At 42.6% G+C, this 21,127-nt stretch overlaps 3 protein-coding genes and 2 pseudogenes across 3 annotated transcripts; 3 read left to right on the top strand and 2 right to left on the bottom strand.

The window, feature by feature from the left end:
- The first annotated feature begins 773 nt into the window (after nucleotides 1–773).
- Nucleotides 774–4,632, top strand: LOC147369511 (uncharacterized; annotated as a pseudogene).
- A 1-nt stretch (nucleotide 4,633) lies between these two features.
- LOC147369510 (protocadherin alpha-4-like) lies at nucleotides 4,634–5,796 on the bottom strand. Its single transcript, XM_086413818.1, has 2 exons — nucleotides 4,753–5,796; nucleotides 4,634–4,657 (listed from the first exon to the last, which is right to left on the bottom strand). The coding sequence occupies exons 1-2, from the start codon at nucleotides 5,794–5,796 to the stop codon at nucleotides 4,634–4,636; spliced, it is 1,068 nt and encodes a 355-aa protein (XP_086269944.1).
- Nucleotides 5,797–6,018: 222 nt separating this feature from the next.
- LOC147369509 (uncharacterized) lies at nucleotides 6,019–11,833 on the top strand. The gene is made up of 3 exons (XM_086413817.1): nucleotides 6,019–6,033; nucleotides 7,908–7,981; nucleotides 9,685–11,833. Exons 1-3 carry the CDS (start codon nucleotides 6,019–6,021, stop codon nucleotides 10,919–10,921), a joined length of 1,326 nt encoding a protein of 441 aa, XP_086269943.1. The 3' UTR covers nucleotides 10,922–11,833.
- A 2,549-nt stretch (nucleotides 11,834–14,382) lies between these two features.
- On the top strand, nucleotides 14,383–17,759 carry LOC147369508 (uncharacterized; annotated as a pseudogene).
- Nucleotides 17,760–17,790: 31 nt separating this feature from the next.
- LOC147369507 (protocadherin alpha-2-like) lies at nucleotides 17,791–18,824 on the bottom strand. Its single transcript, XM_086413816.1, has 2 exons — nucleotides 17,860–18,824; nucleotides 17,791–17,812 (listed from the first exon to the last, which is right to left on the bottom strand). The coding sequence occupies exons 1-2, from the start codon at nucleotides 18,822–18,824 to the stop codon at nucleotides 17,791–17,793; spliced, it is 987 nt and encodes a 328-aa protein (XP_086269942.1).
- Between the last annotated feature and the right edge of the window lie 2,303 nt (nucleotides 18,825–21,127).

Raw genomic sequence — 21,127 nt, 5'->3', positions numbered from 1 at the left:
AAAGCAAAAAGACTATGGTTATATAAGGAACAACTGTGGAACTAATTATTTTTAATGGTCTTGCCTCAGCTGAACGTGTTTGGCAAAAGTTAAGCTTGATCCCTGGGTCTCAGCAAAGACAAAAAATTAAAATTAATTTCATATGTAACGTGAACAAGAAAACAAAAGACACAAGAAATTATCTTCAGAGGATAGAATCAAGAAGAAAAAAATGGTAAGTTGAACTTAACTAAAATGAAAATTTCTATTCACCAAATGACAAAAGAATGAAAAGACAAGTCACAGTGTGGAACAATGCAGAAAATCAAGAAAGGGGTCATATCCAGAACATAAAACTTTTCAAAAAGAAGTAGAAGGAACTTCCTTGGTAGTCCAGAGTTGAAAGTCTGCCTGCCAATGCAGGGGATGTGAGTTGGATCTCTCCTCCAGGAAGATTCTACATGACACAGGGCAAATAAGCCCATGCACCGCAACTACTGAAGCCCTAGTGCTCTAGGGCTTTACTCTCCAACAAGAGAAGCCAGTACAATGAGAAGCTCGTACACTACAACTAGAGAGTAGCCCCCCTCACCAGAAACCCTAGGTGCATCAATGAAAACCCGGTACAGCAAAAAATTAATTTAAAAAACAGTAGAAGAATATAACAGAATAGGAAAATAGGCAGAAGACTTGAACAGTTATTGCACAGAATAGGATATTAAAATGGCCAATAATAATACAAAAATGTGCTCAACGTCAATTACAAATTGGGAAACATAAGCACATCTAGCAAAATGGCAACAATGTAAATTAACAATGCCAAGTTTTCCAGATGATGAAGAGCAACTGAAACTCATACAGAACTAACAAAAGTGTGAACAGGTAAAAGCATTTGGGGAAATTGACATCAATTAAAGATACCAATTGATTGACATTATCAATTAGTGATACCAAGGGCACAATAAAGGACAGAAATGGTATGGACCTAAACAGAAGCAGAAGAGATTAAGAAGAGGTGGCAAGGATATACAGAAGAACTATACAAAAAAGATCTTCATGACCCAGATAACCACGATGGTGTGACCACTCACCTAGAGCCAGGCATCCTGGAATGTGGAAGTCAAGTGGGCCTTAGGAAGCATCACTACAAACAAAGCTACTGGAGGTGATGGAATTCCAGCTGACCTATTTCAAATACTAAAAGATGATGCTGTGAAAGTGCTGCACTCAATATGCCAGCAAATTTGGAAAACTCAGCAGTGGTCACAGGGCTGGAAAAGGTCAGTTTTCATTCCGATCCCAAAGAAAGGCAATGCCAAACAATGTTCAAACTACCATACAATTGCACTCATCTCCCACACTAGCAAAGTAATGCTCAAAATTCTTCAAGCCAGGCTTCAACAGTATGTGAACCATGAACTTCCAAATGTTCAAGCTGGATTTAGAAAAGGCAGAGGGAACAGAGATCAAATTGCCAACATCCGTTGGATCACAGAAAAAGCAAGAGTTCCAGAAAAACATTTATTTCTGCTTTATTGACTATGCCAAAGCCTTTGATTATGTGGTCACAACAAAATGCGGAAAGTTCTTAAAGAGATGAGAACAACAGATCACCTGACCTGCCTCCTGAGAAATCTGTATGCAGGTCAAGAAGCAACAGTTAGAAACAGACATGGAACAACAGACTCGTTCCAAATTGGAAAGGAGTACCTCAACGTTGTATATTGTCACCCTGCTCATTTAACTTATATGCAGAGTACATCATGTGAAATGCCAGGCTGGATGAAGTACAAGCTGGAATCAAGATTGCCGGGAGAAATATCAATAACCTCAGACACGCAGATGACACCACCCTTATGGCAGAAAGCAAAGAACTCAAGAGCCTGTTGATGAAAGTGAAAGATCAAAGTGAAAAAGTTGGCTTAAAACTAAACATTCAGAAAACTAAGATCATGGCATCTGGTCCCATCACTTCGTGGCAAATAGATGGGGAAACAATAAAAATGGTGAGAGACTTTATTTTGGGGTGCTCCAAAATCACCGCATATGGTGACTGCAGCCATGAAATTAAAAGTCGCTTGCTCCTTGGAAGAAAATCTATGACCAACCTGGCGAGCATATTAAAAAGCAAAGACACTACCCTGCCAACAAAGGTCCATCTAATCAAAGCTATGGTTTTTCCAGTGGTCATGTATGGATGTGAGAATTGGACTATAAAGAAAGCTGAGCACGGAAGAATTGATGCTTTTTAACTGTGGTGTTGGAGAAGAGTCTTGAGAGTCCCTTGGACTGCAAGGATATCAAACCAATCAATCCTAAAGGAAATCAGTCCTGAATATTCAATCCTGATGCTGAAGCTGAAACTCCAATACTTTAGCCACCTGATGCGAAGAGCTGACTCATTTGAAAAGACCCTGATGCTGGGAAAGATTGAGGGCAGGAGGAGAAGGGGAAGACAGATGATGAGCTGGTTGGATGGCATCACCAACTCAATGGACATGAGTTTGAGCAAGCTCTGGGACCTGGTGAAGGACAGGGAAGTCTGGCTTGCTGTAGTCCATGGGGTCACAATGAGTCAGACATGACTGAGCAACTTAACTGATCAATTAAAGGAGAAGATAAGTACAGAGCCTATGTTCCACTAATCTCCATCTTAGCTAAATAATACAGAAAAGTTTGTAAATAGGCATTGAAAATTTTACAAATATACTGATGGCAGCATTAGGTAAAATAGATACAAAGAGAAACAATGTGAAATTCTCAACAGAGTAACACATACCCTATTCCTAAAACATACTTTAAAGAAAGAAAAAAACTATTAGAGATAATAAATTAACTCCAAGTACTTAAGGCAATATGGATGACTCCACAGAATAGTGAATGATAAATATGAACACAGAAACACAAGCACACATACAACACATTTTGTGCAATTCCATTTAGAAAAATTCAAGAAGCAAGTAAAAATTAATCAGCTATAAAATTAAAGCTGTGGCTACATATGGGGGGAAGAGGGAAAAGATATTTGGGAGGTACATTTGAGTGTCTTCTGGAGTGAAGGTAACAGTTTTCACTTTCAAATAGTTGATTAAGCTGTAGTATTCTGTGTACTTTTCAATGATTTATAGGCAAATAACAAGAAAAGCTTTTTAAAAGTTGATTACAACTGAAAATAAAGATGAAGATAGAAATCACAACATTTATAACCCTAGTTATATAAATATGCATTGAATAATGAATATTAAAAACAAAACAACATATATTGCCTTGGTGTCCTATTACTCTAAAAGGTTTTAGTTTAAAAGGGGATGAAAGAAAAAGTAAACAAATTTAGTTCAGAGAAATTTAGTTTTGAGAAAGTTTTTAAGAAGAAATTGATAGAATTAAAGAATACCCAGACTTCAGAGTAAATAAGGATATTTATAAACTAACCTTTGAAGGAGAATCCACAGTTGCTGGCTGCTGATCCTCCCTGTCCCCAGAGTCCGGAACACTGGGACTGAAGGCCATGAGGTCGGTCTTGGGCGGCCCCTCCTCAGAGCACACCCTCTGCCGCCTCTCCTGAGAGTAAGACCAGCTCCCCACCGCGCTGGAGCACACCAGCCTGGGCTTCACCGGCCCGCACCCGCCCTCGCTGGGCGGCGCCGAGCACCGCAGCGCCGTGTACAGCAGCAGCGTGAGCACCAACAGGCTGGACACTGCGCAGATGGCGATGATCAGATACACGTTCACATTCACCAGAACAGCCTCCGCTTCAGCCGCGCCAGACAATGCCCGCGAAGAGGCCTTAGGCGCCTGGCCGCTATCCTCCAGCGACAGCAGCACGGTGGCCGTGGCCGTCAGCGCCGGCTCGCCGTGGTCTTTCACCAGCACCAGCAGGCGCTGGCGCGGCGCGTCCGCCTCGTCCAGGGCGCGCGTCGTGCTGATCTCGCCGGTGTACAGTCCCACGCGGAATAGGCTGCGTGCGCCACTCGCCGCCGGCTGCAGCTCGTACGACAGCCACGCGTTGTAGCCCGAGTCGGCGTCCACCGCGCGCACCTTCGCCACCACGTGGCCCGCGCCCACCGACCGCGCCACCACCTGGCTCACCGCGCTGGGTCCTCCGCTTGGCCCGGGCGGCAGCAGCGCGGGCGCGTTGTCGTTCTCGTCCAGCACGAACACTTGCAGCGTCACGTTGCTGCCCAGGGGCGGCACGCCCGCGTCGCGCGCGCTCACCTGGAACTGCAGGAGCTCCAGCTCCTCGCGGTCCAGCGGCTGCAGCGCATACACCTTGCCGCTCTCCGCGTGCACCGACAGATAGCTGGACAGCTCACGCTCGCCCACCCGCCGCTCCACCAGCGAGTAGGACACCAGCGCGTTTTCCTGCGCGTCCGCGTCTCGCGCAGACACGGTGAAGATGTGGCAGCCTGGAGGGTTGTTCTCCTTCACGAACACCGTGTACTCGGGCTGCGCGAACGCAGGTGCATTGTCGTTCACGTCGGCCACCTCCACGGACACACTGGCTGTGGTGGACAAGGAAGGCGACCCCCCGTCTTGAGCGGTCACCACCAATTTATAGACGGACACTTTCTCGCGATCCAAGCTGCTGTCCAAAACGAGTGAATAGTAGTTCTTGAAGGTGGACACCAGCCTGAAAGGGACGTGGGGCGATAGTCTACAAGTCACCTGCCCATTGACACTGGAGTCGAGGTCAGACAAACTTATCAAGGCAATGACGGTGCCCAGTGGAGCGTCTTCCCTAATTGAGAGTGACAATAATTTGAATTCCATTACTGGGGCATTATCATTGGTGTCTTCAACTTCCACCATAACTGTACAATGGCCAGAAAGTGGCGGCTGCCCCTTATCAATGCCCTCTACAAGAATTTCATAGGATTTGGTTTCTTCAAAATCAATATATCCCTTTACCATAATTTCTCCAGTAATTGGATCCATGTAGAATTTGGATTTCACAGTGGGTAAAATATCAGCTGAGAATGAATAAATAATATTCCCATTCAAGCCTTCGTCTAAATCTGAGGCGTTAAGTTTAATTACCAACGTTCCGTTAGGAACGTTTTCTAGTAATTTCACTTCATAGAGTGTTCTGTCGAAAGTCGGGGCGTTGTCGTTGGCGTCCAGCACTCTGACGAGTAATTGAACAGTGCCAGTCAGCTCAGGTTTGCCGCCATCAGAGGCTGTAAGGACTAAAAAAATCTCCGGAGCTTCTTCTCTGTCTAAAGGTCTCCTTAATACCAGCCCAAGACGTTTTACCCGCTCCTCATCGGACGGTTTTTCCAACGAGAAATATTCATTGGGACTCAGCCTGTAAGTCAGCAGAGCGTTGGCCCCAATGTCTGCATCAGAGGCGCCCTCTAGCGGAAACCGAGAGTCAAGCGGCCTGGATTCAGCCATAAACAGAATCTTTTGTGTTCCTGGGAACACTGGAGGATTGTCGTTAATGTCCTTCACCTCCACCTCCACATGGAACACCTGCAGCGGCCGGTCCACGATCACCTCCAGGTGGATGCTGCACTCCGCACTCTGCCCGCACAGCTCCTCCCGGTCGATCCGACAATTCACAAACAAAATGCCATTCTGCAGATTTACCTCCAGAAGGTCCCCGCGGCCTTTGGATGACACACGAAACAGGCGCGGCACCAGTTCCACCAGCTCCAATCCCAAGTCCTGAGCGATTCGGCCCACAAAGGTGCCTTGTTTGGTCTCTTCCAGGACAGAGTAGCGGAGCTGGCCGCTCCCAGCCTTCCAGGCTGCGAGGAACAGAAGTGAGAATAGCAAACGCCGGTATTCCTGGCCAGTTCCCCAGGAAAACTCCATCTCATGTCTTCAGTGTTTTGTTGTCATGAAGAGAGTCTTGTTTCCAAACGAAGCACTACCTCCTGACCGTTCAGTCCAATGCCATTGCAGCCTCCATTTTTTCAGTGGTGGCTGTAGCTTCTTTACCATAAGAACAGGAGGGATTTCTTTCTTTCTTTCTTTTCTTTTCTTTTTTTTTTTTTTTTGCTTTATGGTATCAATTTTACGGTACAGAGCGACATCATGTGGCTCAAAACCGTAAGTAACAGATTCTGGAAATCCATACTATGAACTGCTAAGTCTTCATCTTTCTTTCCGCCTTCCCGTGGATTTTAATGCCCTTGGAGAATAGAATCACAACTTTACACTACTGCAGCACACATTTTGCGCTACTGATTGACTGAGTGTGAGTTTCACCACAGGAGTAGATTTCACTTCAGTGGAAATACTTTTTTCATACAAGTTTTAAGTATTTACAGAGACCCAACTATAGTTAACACTTTATACAGTTGGCAAAGTGTTGACTAGGAAAATTCATGACATTTTTGTGTTCCTGAGAGTGAAGAAAGGTAGTCATTAATGATGACACTATTCATCATTGGATTTTACATTCTGGTTATTGAAGACTTCAGAGAATACATCTCTAGGAAAACTCTGATCTCAGAGATAGGTAGTTGAAAGGGAATTTCAAAAAATATTCAAACAAGGAAGCAAAGACCATCAGCACTTAATTGAGAGTCTTTCTTAAATAATGTAAGGGCTGAGGGCAATGAAGCTTTAACAGGAAAGTAGGATATTGCAGTATACATTGTGTTGGAAAGTATTCCAAATAATTTCATTCCCTGGAACCCATTCACCTCCCATGAACAACACTGGTATTCTCATTTTGGTTCTCACGGTTTATAAACACTTGCTTGTTCTTTTTTTTTTTTTTTTTTGCTTGTTCTTCAGGACCTAATATGCTTCAACTTCTGTTTCTCCTACAGTGCTCATATAGTCTAGCCAAAGTGGACAATTTCCTGCTTCCAATAACATTTTTTGCTAAACAAATATACTCATTTCATTCTCTGCCTAAGTAATATCCAGCATTTCCAAACTCTTCTAAAAGCAGTCTTCCCCCATTATATAACAACTTAAAACTTCCTTGACCAATAAAGACTTTCATGATTAAGCCAATTGGGCAGGCATCTTTACTTTCTTTTATACTATAGCATCTAGGTCAATCACATTAGCCATTTATTACATTAATTTCTCTTTTGTAGGTATTTGGGTATATGTATCTAATCATAAATTTTTGGAATGTAAACTTTTAAAGAGAATATTTTACCATAATATTTTAACATTCAGAATACTTATTGAGTAGTTAGTGAATATTTACTGAATAGTTTGGTTTTCTTCTATTGCTTAAATGCATTAAATTTCTTCTATTGCTTAAAATGCATTAAATTAAGGTGATCATGTAGCTAGTTAAGAAAATACGATGTCTCAGCAACCTCTATAACTTTCCAGAGATAAAGGAAATATTTTCCTTAGGCACTGCTCTATGTAAGATATATTTCAATTGCCATATTGAAAACATGGATTTCAGGTTAGTTTTCTTTCTAGTTCTTAGCAAGCATGATCCTTGAGACATTAATAGTTCTGATGGTCAATAAGGCATTCCCAAATAACAGAGCACAATATACTCTCCACACACACACACACGCACACACACATACACACACACCAATATAGAAGGACATAATGGTAGTTATTTTCAAACTTTGACTCTTCTGTTCATAAGCCGTGTATTCCATAGTTGTCTAGGACAAAAAACATCAGTCTAGGACTTCCCTGGCAGTCCAGTCATTAAGACTCTTCACTTCCACTGAAGGGAGCAAGGGTTGGATCCCTGGTTAGAGAACTAAGATCCCCAGCATGTGCATGGTGAAGCCAAAAAAAGAAAAAAAATTAAATCTAGTGAAAATAGCCCTAGGCTCCCATTCTAGGAAAAGCCAGACTCCTCACCACCATCATTTTTTTCTGAATTAAAACATAAATCTGAAAACATAAAACTGAAACTAAAGTAGTTTCAGTTATAGGACCCAACCTGTTGACTTGTGCAAAATGATTGGTATTAAACACTGAAACAGGTGTGCCGGTTCCTGTGTCCGGCGGACGATGCCGCCCGGCGGCTGGCGCTGGCTGCGCGGCCTTTGGGCTGCGGGTCAGCCCTAATAAAAAAAAAAGAAAAAGAAAAAAAAAAAAAAAGAAACACTGAAACAAAGTAAAAGAGAATCCTTGACCATTTACTCCATTTTGCTAATAATTAAATAAATAGATAAGGAAAGCAGAAGAATAGAAAGGATATTTGGAAACTATTCAGTATTTACCTGGTATAGTAGCAACACATCTCTAAGGGGCAAAATTCAAAAGTTTTAAAAATGTCTTATTAGCTGAGACACATGTTAGTCAAAAATTTGAAGAGGAGAACTGAACTTGAAGACTGAAGTCTCATATCCTGGAAGATAAGAACTCTGGATGACCCTATTATTTACAACAGGATGAAAATGATACCTAATAAAATAAATAGTGAACTGAGGTTGAACATGCTGTGGCTCACACTTGATGGACAGGGAGTCACAAAGGACAGAGCCAGAAAGTAGAAATGGAAGTGGGAAAATGCAGGATTTTCTGTTTTATATGTTAGCCGCCCCTACAATGTCATTGAGTATTAACCAGGTTTTACCAATGAAACTTGAACAAGGAAGTAGAAAGTTGTAGAGTACATACCTTGTGTAGAAAAGTATTCCATACAATTAGAATGGAATACATGGGAACACATTCCCCTCCCATGAGAAAGGTTGGTGTCTTCATTTTTATCTCTAATGGTTTGAAATACTTGCCCATTCTTCAGTCATTAACATGCCTAAGCTTTAGTTTCCAGTGGCAAAGAAACATCAGTGGGAGTCCACCAATTTACTAGGAGAACTGAACAAATATCAATGAATGGTATGAATGGAAAATAATTTTACTTCCAGTTATTTGGAACTTTGTACTTACTATACGACACACATTAATGGGTTGGTATTCAGAGGAGGTCACCAATAATGACATTGAACTTTTCGGATATTAGCATCCTTAATATTGTATGTAAAAGAGATTAATGACAATAAGTTTTGCTAGTAGTATGGCTTTAAAATGAGATGTACAGTATTTTTCCAACACTGTGCAGGTAGAAAATAATAGTTCTTAACAAGACTAATAATACTCTTCCAAAAGCAACATTTTCTAAATGATGATATAATAAAGGGAATATTAAAATTTCACTTCCTGTTGATTTCTTAATGCTCTCTAATAAAAAGTAGTAAGAAACTGAAGAAAAAGATACAATTCTAAAAGCAATAAATTTACTATTCTAGCTTTTTTGCCCAATTGGAAAACTAGGAACAATACACAGTATTGCAAAATGTGAGCACAAAAATTAAAACATCATGTTCAAGTAGAAAGAGGAAGTGAGAATCCAAATAAATAGATAAATGAGTAAAGGGGATCTATAGGAGAGAACAGGTTTAAAAAACTAAATGGGCCAGTGACATTTGGACTAACATCTACTCCAAATTTCAAATGAAAAGTATCATTAGCTATTGAAGCATTGTACAGGAATTAGTACACCACAGTTAAAAGTTAAATATTGTAAACAATGCAAAATACCCTGGAAAAATCTATTTTATCTATCCAGACTTTTAGCAATATAATAATCCTCCAGCGATTTTTAAACACTGGCAAGTATGGTACTCACTTATTGCTGATTTGGTTCAAAATCATTCATTAGTCACAAGAAATTCAAACATTTTAACAACAAAACCAATACTTGGAAAAGTCTACTGCCAGAAGCAAGACTAATTACTGTTAAAAATGCTTCCAAAGAAGCAGAAATAGTCAATCAAGAACAAAGACATCTTTGAAAGGATTTTTTTTAATTACTCACTTTGGCAGGAAGATCAGTCTCCACATCCAGCTGCTTTTCTCTGTCTCCACTAATGGGACCAGGTGGAAGACTAGGACTGAAGGCCATGAGGTCGGTCTTGGGCTGTCCCTCCCCAGAACACACCCTCTGCCGCCTCTCCTGAGAGTAAGACCAGCTCCCCACCGCGCTGGAGCACACCAGCCTGGGCTTCACCGGCCCGCACCCGCCCTCGCTGGGCGGCGCCGAGCACCGCAGCGCCGTGTACAGCAGCAGCGTGAGCACCAACAGGCTGGACACCGCGCAGATGGCGATGATCAGATACACGTTCACATTCACCAGAACAGCCTCCGCTTCAGAGGCGCCAGACAACGCCCGCGAAGAGGCCTTAGGCGCCTGGCCGCTATCCTCCAGCGACAGCAGCACGGTGGCCGTGGCCGTCAGCGCCGGCTCGCCGTGGTCTTTCACCAGCACCAGCAGGCGCTGGCGCGGCGCGTCCGCCTCGTCCAGGGCGCGCGTCGTGCTAATCTCGCCAGTGTACAGTCCCACGCGGAACGGGGTGCTCGCGCCACCCGCCGCCGGCTGCAGCTCGTACGACAGCCACGCGTTGTAGCCGGAGTCGGCGTCCACCGCGCGCACCTTCGCCACCACGTGGCCCGCGCCCACCGACCGCGCCACCACCTGGCTCACCGCGCTGGGTCCTCCACCTGGCCCCGGCGGCAACAGCGCGGGCGCGTTGTCGTTCTCGTCCAGCACGAACACCTGCAGCGTCACGTTGCTGCCCAGGGGCGGCACGCCCGCGTCGCGCGCGCTCACCTGGAACTGCAGCAGCTCCAGCTCCTCGTGGTCCAGCGGTTGCAGCGCGTACACCTTGCCGCTCTCCGCGTGCACCGACACGTAGCTCGACAGCGCGCGCTCGCCCACCCGTCGCTCCACCAGCGAGTAGGACACCAGCGCGTTCTCCTGCGCGTCCGCGTCTCGCGCCGACACGGTGAAGATGTGGCAGCCGGGTGGGTTGTTCTCTTTCACGAACATGGTATACTCTGGCTGCACGAACGCGGGCGCGTTGTCGTTCACGTCGGCCACCTCCACGGACACGCTGGCCATGGCCGACAGCGAAGGCGAGCCCCCGTCCCTCGCAGTCACCACCACCTCATAGTTCGCCACGCTCTCGCGATCCAAGACGCTGTCCAACACTAATGAATAGTAATTCTTGAAGGTGGACACCAGCTTGAAGGGCACATGATGAGTCAAGGTGCAGGTCACCTGCCCATTGGCACCGGAATCGAGGTCGGACACGCTGATCAAGGCGATGACTGTGCCGACTGGAGCATCTTCTAATATCGGTAAAGAGAGTGATTTGATAACCAACTCAGGTACATTATCATTTGTGTCCAAAATTTCCACTAGAACCGTGCAGTGATCTGCCATTGGGGGATTTCCTTTATCTGTTGCCTCTACCTGTATTTCATATAACTTAGTTAACTCAAAATCTATGTCACCCTTTACAATGATGTATCCATTAACGGGGTCTAAATGGAATTTCGACAGAGTATCTGCTGATGTATCTGTATTGAAAGAATACACAATGTCCTTATTTATTCCTTCATCCAAATCAGAGGCGTTAACAGTCACTACTAGGGTACCATTTGGTGCATTTTCAAATAATTTGACTTTGTAGATCGTGCTCTCAAACTCTGGAGCATTGTCGTTTACATCTAGAACGGTGATCTTCAGTTGAGTAGTACCAGTGAGTTCTGGTTTCCCACCGTCAACTGCAGTTATAAGTAAGTGATGCTCAGGAGTGTCCTCTCGATTTAAAAGTTTTTTCAGCACAAGTCCAAGGGATTTAATTTCCTCATCATTTCTTTTTACATCCAAGGTAAAATATTCATTGGAGTTAAGCCTGTAAGTTAATAAAGAATTAGCTCCGATATCTGCATCTGATGCGCCCTCTAGCGGAATCCGAGAACCAGGCGGCCGGGATTCATAAATAAACAAATTTTTTACTGCCATTGGAAAAACCGGTGGGTTGTCATTAATGTCCTTCACCTCCACCTCCACATGGAACACCTGCAGCGGCCGGTCCACGATTACCTCCAGGTGGATGCTGCATTCCGCCCTCGGCCCGCACAGCTCCTCCCTGTCGATCCGAGAATTCACAAACAAAATACCATTCTGCAGGTTTACCTCCAGAAGATCCCCGCGGTCTTTGGACGCCACCCGGAACAAGCGCGGCACCAGCTCCTCCAGCTCCAGCCCCAGGTCCTGCGTGATGCGGCCCACGAAGGTGCCGTGTTTGGCCTCCTCGGAGACCCAGTAGTGGACCTGGCCGCTCCCGGCCTCCCAGAATAGGAGAAGCATTACCGAAAGCAGTAGTCGGCAGTCTCCCTGACCTTCTCTCCAGGAAAGTACCATTGCAAGCGTTTTCCAAGTATTGGGTCGCTTTTGCAACGATCAAAATTTTGAAAATACTTTTAGTTCCTTATTCTTCATTTCATAAATAATCATTCCATGCCCGTATTTCACAGATGGTGAGGAAAAGCAGCATCTTACTACGTAATGAATGCTGTATTTCTTCTGTGGTAAAATACCTTGCGGTGGACAGCGACATCATGTGGCTAAATGTGTAGGTGTTAAATAAATCTATCTTTTCCTTCCATTGAACTTACCTCAATTTTTTTCCTTGTTAATTTCCTTCCCACTCCTCAAAGTCTTCATGTTTTTTTTTTTCAAAATATATGCTTAGAACTTTTCTACTAATTCATGCCCTTCAATTAGGCCAGTCCATTCCATACAGTTCAATATAGTAAAATAGTGATTATTGTTTTAACAGTAGTGGACATCTATTGGAAATATTTCCCCTGTGACAAGTACTATTCCTTTTGTTTTAACAGGGTTATCTCATTAAATTCTCACAACAACCTTCTGATGTAGGTATTAATATGATTCAGTTTTTAGAAACACTGAAGTGGAAACATGTACAGGTTAGTAACTTAAAAAATAATATTGACTTGTGGTGTTGAGTGGGATCTCAATCTAAATCAAGATTCATGACTTTAACCACTTGACCACAAAGTCTACATTTTACATAAAAATCAGGCCTTTGATATTTGTAACCATTAAAACAACAAGACTGATAAAAACTTTTTTTTTTACACAATTTACTTCTATATTATTATGGCAATTTGTTAATTTATAAATTATGTTCACTTATATTTCTTCCTTTATAGAATGTCTACAAACCATTCTTGTGTCCTTTATCCAACAACTGCATCTTTGTTAGCTGTCTCAACTATTATTTATATAAAGATTTCACAAATCAGTCTTGTTGTTGTTAAGTCATTAAGTCATGTCTGACTCTTTGGCAACCCTATGAACTGTAGTCCACCAGGCTCCTCTGTCCATGGGATTTCTCAGGCAAGAACACTGGAGTGGATTACCATTTCCTTCTCTAGATAATCTTTCTGACACATGGATCAAACCCACATCTCCTGCATTGGCAGTCGGATTCTTTACTACTGAGCCACCAGGGAAGCCAAAGTCAGTATTTTACAGTACCGTTATTTTGTAAATTTGATTTTTGCTGCATAAAAACACAGCAAATTGTTTGATTTGGAAATTTGTTATATTCACATCATACCAGGGAAAATTATATTAATTTTTAAAATCTCTATACCATTTATACATTTCAATTTACCTGTATATCCTAAAATGTTTCCAATATGAAATAATTGTGTTTTTAATAATCTTCACTCTGGATGAATTTCTGGCTTCCAATTTGTTAAAAAGTTGTTACTTGAAAGAACTGGTGTTTAGTCATTAAAGAGAGAAAAGTAGTTTTAGAATCTGACTCACTTATTCAACATATGTAAAACTAGGCCATGAATTATACTAAATGTATCTGTGAAGTTAGTAAGATGTGTGCATTCTCTGAGCGTTTGGAAGTTGAACAGAGAAAATTCATGGGAAGGGGTTGAATTTAGAGAGGTAAGGGTATGCCCAAATTTTGCTTATAATCAGACTCTTTTTAAATGAAATCGAACATTCGATTTAAGGGAATTCCTTGTTGATCCAGTGGTTAGGACTCCTTGTTTCCACTGCTGGGAGTGTGACCAAAAACAAACAGTCATTTAAGTATTACGAGAATAGTTCTCATAACAGGTTTTTTCATGTACTCATTGAATGCAACCAACATTGCAGTTTATTTATATTTTATTATTCATATTTAGAATAAATTATCAATTAAATTTTAATGAATAAGTGAATATTTTAAATTAACTTTCTTTAAAATATGAGGTAAATTAAATTAATGATATTTGTTTATATCAAACACATAATTTCTAATTGATTCTGCTATACTAGTTCATGAAAAAGAAGTTAACATTTAAGACTTATTTTGGAAAAGAACGGATCTAGGAAATAATTATAATTATCAGTATGCCAGTAGGTGCTTTGGTGGATCTTTAAAGGCAGTAGCTAGTTTTAAAATGAGAGGCAAAATTAAAATTTTTAAATATCATGGACTTCATATCAGTAAGATACCTTTCACAGCTTACTGTAATACTATACATTTCATGACACTTAAGAGTATACTCTCTGCAAAATAGAATGCCATAGGGAATTTATAAGAGAGTAGACCCCATAATGATTAATAAGAGATGAAGGTAATAGTAAAGAAACTATATGAGTTTAGAAAACTGAGCTAATATGTGGATAAAGTATTAGTGAGTAATATCTACTCTCACTTAGACATCTCTTGGCAACTGAATCTAGAAAATGTAAATATAAAATAAAAATCAGTAAGAGCTTATACAATGATCTGTTGTGATTCCTGGAGATATGGACACACCTGGATATAATATAAAAGCTTACAATTTACGTAGAATAGAATATAGTGACTAGACTGCTGGTAGGAGAGATTCCATTTGATCATTCATACTTTCTGCACACAAGTCTCAAGAAAGTAATGAGTAGTGATGACTCATCTTAAGAAAGAGCTTTTTCCTCATCTGTTCAAGACATTTGTTTTTCTCTGTAAAGTCTCAGATGAACTTTTCTGATTCCCAGCAAATATATACTCCCTGCATTTTGAGGTATATCAACTCTGAGGTGCTAATAAGTTTCCTGCAGGAACAGATTATACTTAGATGCAGGTCACTATTTCCCCCACCAAACTCCATTCCTTTAATAACAGATAGAAATGTATATTCTGGCCTATCTGTAAAATGGCTAAAGCTATTAGCCAAGTGATCATAAAGATCACTTAGTATAAGTTATTTCATGAATCATCAATATCCACATATATTTAAGGGGGGAAAAGCAAATAACTATGGACCAAAGAGTAGTAAAAGACAGTAATTTCACCCCAAGACATCTTCCTTTGGTTGGAAAAAAAGTGTTTTTAACATCCTTTCCAAATGTAACATTTACTCACCAAGTTTAGTGTTTAACCCAACATAGTAGTTTCCATTGAATAACTACATTTTCCTTACCTTGTGTGCAGTGCTAAGTTGCTTCAGTTGTGTCTGGCTCTGTGAGACCCTATGGACTGTAGCCTGCCAGGCTTCTCTGTCCGTGGGATTCTCTAGGCAAGAATACTGGAGTGGGTTGCCATGCCCTCCTCCAGGCCCAGGGATCAACCTGAGTCTCTTAAAACTCCTACATTGACAGGCAGGTTCTTTACCACTAGCGCCCTTCCTTATGTTACCTTTTGGGAAAACTCCAACTTCATAGGAATATGATTGCTGCCAGTCTTGGAAAATGTTATCACAGGCATTCTGTGTGGCACCAGAGGGAGGTGGTCAATCTCTGCACAGTGGGAGGTCTACATATATTAACCCAGTGATACACTTTAAGCCTGACTAAACATCCCACTAAATAAAGACTGGGTTATAGTATTCTCTACTTGTATGAAGAAAAAGTCCCACTACCTGGCCACCCCACAATGTGACTTTTAAAAATGATTTTTCAATTAAACAAAGTTGAAAGGGAGCTCTTTTCTCAGTGAACTCTCTATTGTGCCTTAAAACTAAGAATTTTGCAAATGTGAAGTCTTTATTCCAAATAACGGGTTATTTTTTACTACTGAAAGACATATGTAAGATTAGCAATTATTTCTAAATGATGTCATGTGTTGTGATGACCTATGATATGTACTTTGGAGGTCCTGGCATTATAAATTTATTCAGGCTGCTTTTAAATACATGGAAAGAAAAACTAGCATATTAACTGTTACATAAACAGATAAAGACAAATTCTTGATCAAAGGAATAATTTGGGAAATTTCCAACATATTCTGACAGAATGGATGAATGATGTAAATTGAAAATACATATTCCATAATCATGCTCTAAATTTCCCCAATTGTGATTTTTTAATACAAGAAAAACAATTTACAGGTAATAGTAAGTTTTCAAATTTTGCTGAAGTATTTTTTTCATTCCTTTAATCCTATTATTCATGGTGAAAGGAATAATTTGGAAAATTATTTTGGAATAATTTTGGAATTTATGGAAATTTCAAAATGTAAAAAGATCATCTAAGTAATTTATTCTCAATGCAAGAAATTGATTTCTATTCATATCACATATTGCACAATAGGATAACGATATAAATAAAAACAACTATAAATCAAAATAATTAATAGAATTATAGAGAACAAAGGAAATAAAACAATTTTAGAGATTATGGGGAAAAAGTTAAGACTCACCTTTCCGAATTGTTCTGATTCGGAGAGTTGTTGTCTTTCGTCCGCTGAGCCTGGACCTTGAGGCAGGCTAGGACTGAAGGCCATGAGGTCGGTTTTCGGCGGCCCCTCTCCAGAGCACACCCTCTGCTGCCTCTCCCGCGAATAAGACCAGCTCCCCACAGCGCTGGAGCACACCAGCCTGGGCTTGCCCCTCGCGTACGCGCCCTCGCTGGGCGGCGCCGAGCACCGCAGCGCCGTGTACAGCAGCAGCGTGAGCACCAAAAGGCTGGACACCGCGCAGATGGCGATGATCAGGTACACATTCACATCCACCAGAACGGCCTCCGCTTCAGAGGCGCCAGACAACGCCCGCGAAGAGGCCTTGGGCGCCTGGCCGCTATCCTCCAGCGACAGCAGCACGGTGGCCGTGGCCGTCAGCGCCGGCTCGCCGTGGTCTTTCACCAGCACCAGTAGGCGCTGGCGCGGCGCGTCCGCCTCGTCCAGGGCGCGCGTCGTGCTGATCTCGCCAGTGTACAGCCCCACGCGGAACGGGGTGCTCGCGCCACCCGCCGCCGGCTGCAGCTCGTACGACAACCACGCGTTGTAGCCCGAGTCGGCGTCCACCGCGCGCACCTTCGCCACCACGTGGCCCGCGCCCACCGACCGCGCCACCACCTGGCTCACCGCGCTGGGTCCTCCACCTGGCCCGGGTGGCAGCAGCGCAGGCGCGTTGTCGTTCTCGTCCAGCACGAACACCTGCAGCGTCACGTTGCTGCCCAGGGGCGGCACGCCCGCGTCGCGCGCGCTCACCTGGAACTGCAGCAGCTCCAGCTCCTCGTGGTCCAGCGGCTGCAGCGCATACACCTTGCCGCTCTCCGCGTGCACCGACACGTAGCTCGACAGCGCGCGCTCGCCCACCCGTCGCTCCACCAGCGAGTAGGACACCAGCGCGTTCTCCTGCGCGTCCGCGTCCCACGCCGACACGGTGAAGATGTGGCGGCCGGGCGGGTTGTTCTCCTTCACGAACACCGTGTACTCGGGCTGCGCAAACGCGGGCGCGTTGTCGTTCACGTCAGCTACCTCCACCGACACGCTGGCCGTGGCCGACAACGGAGGTGAGCCCCCGTCCCTCGCGGTCACCACCACCTCATAGTTCGCCACGCTCTCGCGATCCAAGACGCTGTCCAACACGAGTGAATAGTAGTTCTTGAAGGTGGACACCAGTTTGAAGAGGTCTTGGGGGATCAGGGTGCAGGTCACCTGTCCATTGGCACCGGAGTCACGGTCGGCCACCGTGATGAGAGCAATGACACTGCCCAGTGGAGCTTCCTCTCGAATGGGAAGTGAAAGAGACGTGATTGAGACTTCTGGTGAGTTATCATTGATGTCCACAAGTTTTACTGAAATTTTACAGTGCCCAGACATTGACGGAGTCCCGTTATCATACGCAATGACATGAATATCATAGAATTTCACTTCTTCATAATCTAATTGTCCCTTAGTTCTGATTTCCCCTGAGCTAGGATCTATGTTGAACTTGGTCTTTATATCCCGGGACACATCACTACTAAATGAATACACAATCTCACTATTTGATCCTTCATCTGCATCAGAAGAATTTAATTTAATCACCAAGGTTCCATTTGCCACGTTCTCTAACAACTGTATTTTGTAAACTGATTGGTCAAAAGTAGGTTCGTTGTCATTCACGTCTAATACCTTAACAAGCAACTGAACGGTGCCGGTGAGCTCAGGTTTGCCCCCATCAATAGCCACTAGTAACAAATTAATTTCAGCAGTTTCCTCTCTGTCCAGAGATTTCCTCAGCACAAGAGACAAAGACTGACTTAGTTCATCATTTGTCTGTATATCTAGAAAGAAAAACTCACTGGAGCTGAGCTTGTAGGTGAGAAGAGCGTTTACTCCGATATCTGCATCAAATGCCCCCTCTAGAGGAAACCGTGAGTCAAGCAGTCTCGATTCGTGAAACCGGATAGTCTTTACCGCCACTGGAAATACTGGCGGGTTGTCATTAATGTCCTTCACCTCCACCTCCACATGGAACACCTGCAGCGGCCGGTCCACGATCACCTCCAGGTGGATACTGCATTCTGCTCTCCTCCCGCACAGCTCCTCCCGGTCGATCCGAGAATTCACAAACAAAATGCCATTCTGCAGATTTACCTCCAGAAGATCCCCGTGGCCTTTGGATGCCACCCGGAACAGGCGCGGCACCAGCTCCTCCAGCTCCAGTCCCAGATCCTGGGCGATGCGGCCTACGAAGGTGCCGTGTTTGGCCTCCTCAGGGACTGAATAGCGGACCTGGCCGCTCGCGGCCTCGCCTACAGCTAAGAGCAGAAGCAGCGGAAGCAGATCCCGGACCTCCACGCCCCTACTCTTAGAAGACACCATCACCAATTCTCAGTGAGTTGATCAAACTAGAATATCGTGTTGTGCAAAATTTTAAATGTTGTTCTCTAATCTATGCTCAAGTCCTGCTGCTTCTCTTATTGTTCTCCTCGCTGGAGTTACAATAGGGTTCTGGGTATTTTTCTTCTTAGAGGATATACTGTGGTAAGACAGCGACATCATGTGGCCAAAATGTAGGCTCTACTGTTGATTGTGTAGATTTAAATTTTAACAATTGTCCAGGCTAAGTTTACTGATAGCTTTCATTTAGGAAAAATACCTATCTTAAACTGAAATATATCACTTCCCCCTTTTACTGTGTTAAAATATATAACAAAATTTACATATCATCCACTTTTAAGTATACAGTTTAGTTTGTTTTAGTCACAATGTTGTGAAATATCTTGAGAACTTTAATCTTGCAAACATGAATCTCTATACCCATTAGAAAACAACTCCCCTTTTCCACCATACTACATCCCTCTCAGAACCATTCTACTTTCTGTTTCTACAAATTTGACTACTCTAGGTACCTCACATAAGTGAAATCTCAGTTTGGTTGTGACTGGATTGTTTCACTAAGGTTCATCCATGTGTAGCATGTGATGAATTTCCTTACTTATAAAGCCAAACAATATTCTGATTTTTTTATATACCACATTTTGTTTATTCATTCATCCATCTGTCCATGGATATCTGGGTTGCTTCCACCTTTTAGCTATTGAGAATAGTGCTGTTATAAGCATGGGTATGAAAATATGGGCTTCCCTTGTAGCTCAGTTGGTAAAGAATCCACCTACAATGTAGAAGACCCAGGTTCTATTCCTGGGTTGGGAAGATCCCTGGAGAAGGAAATGGCAACCCACTCCAGTATTCTTGCCTGGAGAATCCCATGGACTGTAGCCTGCCAGGCTCCTCTGTCCATGGGATCGCAAGAGTCAGACACAACTTGGCGACTAAACCACCACCACCATGAAAATATCTGTGAGACCCTGCTTTCAGTTCTTTGGGATATAACAGATTTTTTTTCTGTTTCTTCAAGTAAAGCACATAGAAATCAAAGGATATTTTAGTTTATATTTTATAAATTGAAAATATATTTATATATTTAATTTTTGCTTTGGGATTTAATTTTGCTTTCTGGACTGTTCACAGATGTTTGTAAATTAATAATTTATTTTCCTCATCTGGATAATATATTCTTAATTAAGAATATCCCCTTTTCTGCTACATTTGGATTTTTATTCAAGAACAGTACAATTGATCTCTTTTTAGTGTTGAGAATATCTTAACTTTAATAATTCTTAGCTGTCCCCTTAATATACAAATGATATGAAAATATGACAAAGATAACATAGGGATAAAACAAAATGAATTGAGGGTAAGTCAGTGTCAAAATGCATAAAAGTTATCTTCAGTTACTCTAAGCAGGTCACAACCACAAAGAAGGCTGAACGCTGAAGAACTGATGCTTTCAAACTGTGGTGCTGAAAAAGACTCTTGAGAGTCCTTTGGACAGTAAGGAGATTAAATCAGTCAGTTCTAAAGGAAATCAACCCTGAATATTTACTGGAAGGACTGATGCTGAGCTGAAGCTCCAATACTTTGGCCACCTGATGCAAAGAGCCTATTCATGGGAAAAGACTCTGATGCTGGGAAAGATTGAGGACATGAGGAGAAGAGGGAGACAGAGGATGAGATGGTTGAATGGCATCACTGACTCAATGGACATGAGTTTGAGCAAACTGCAGGAGATGGTGAAGGACAGGGAAGCCTGGAATGCTGCAGTTCATGGGGTAGCAAAGAGTTGGACACATCTTATGACTGAACCACAATAAGGAGGTCACAAACTTTGTTTTTGGCAAAGAGGAAAACAAAAATTAACTGCAAAATTTATAGTGTCAGTAAAAGAAAAAATCCTTGCTAAAGAAAAACTAGCTTTTCCTGGTACTGAAACCCAAGGCTAATTTCTCCCTTGAGTCCAATATCTTAAGATATTCATTCACATCATCTATAAAAGTATATATGTCTATTAATCATATTCTAACAATAAACCCCAAGTAAACTGACTTAAGCAAAAAAGCAGAACATTATTTATTGTTTTATACATGGAAGTGGAAAATTATGTACTAGTTTCAGGAAGAGCTTGGTGTACACACTTTAATAATGCCATAAGAAAATTATCTCAACTTTTATAATACTTTTACATGTGATGGCAAAAATGGTTAGGGTAGCTTTTAGGCTACCTATTTTCAGGCCACATGTAGTGACTCTCAGCAGAAAGAAAAATGCCCTTTTCTTAGTAG

Source organism: Bos grunniens, chromosome 7 (assembly GCF_055505025.1).
Source record: "Bos grunniens cultivar Pamir isolate PY7600 chromosome 7, Bosgru_T2T1.0, whole genome shotgun sequence".
Classification (NCBI taxonomy): Eukaryota; Metazoa; Chordata; class Mammalia; order Artiodactyla; family Bovidae; genus Bos; species Bos grunniens.
This window is presented reverse-complemented; position numbering and strand designations above follow the sequence as displayed.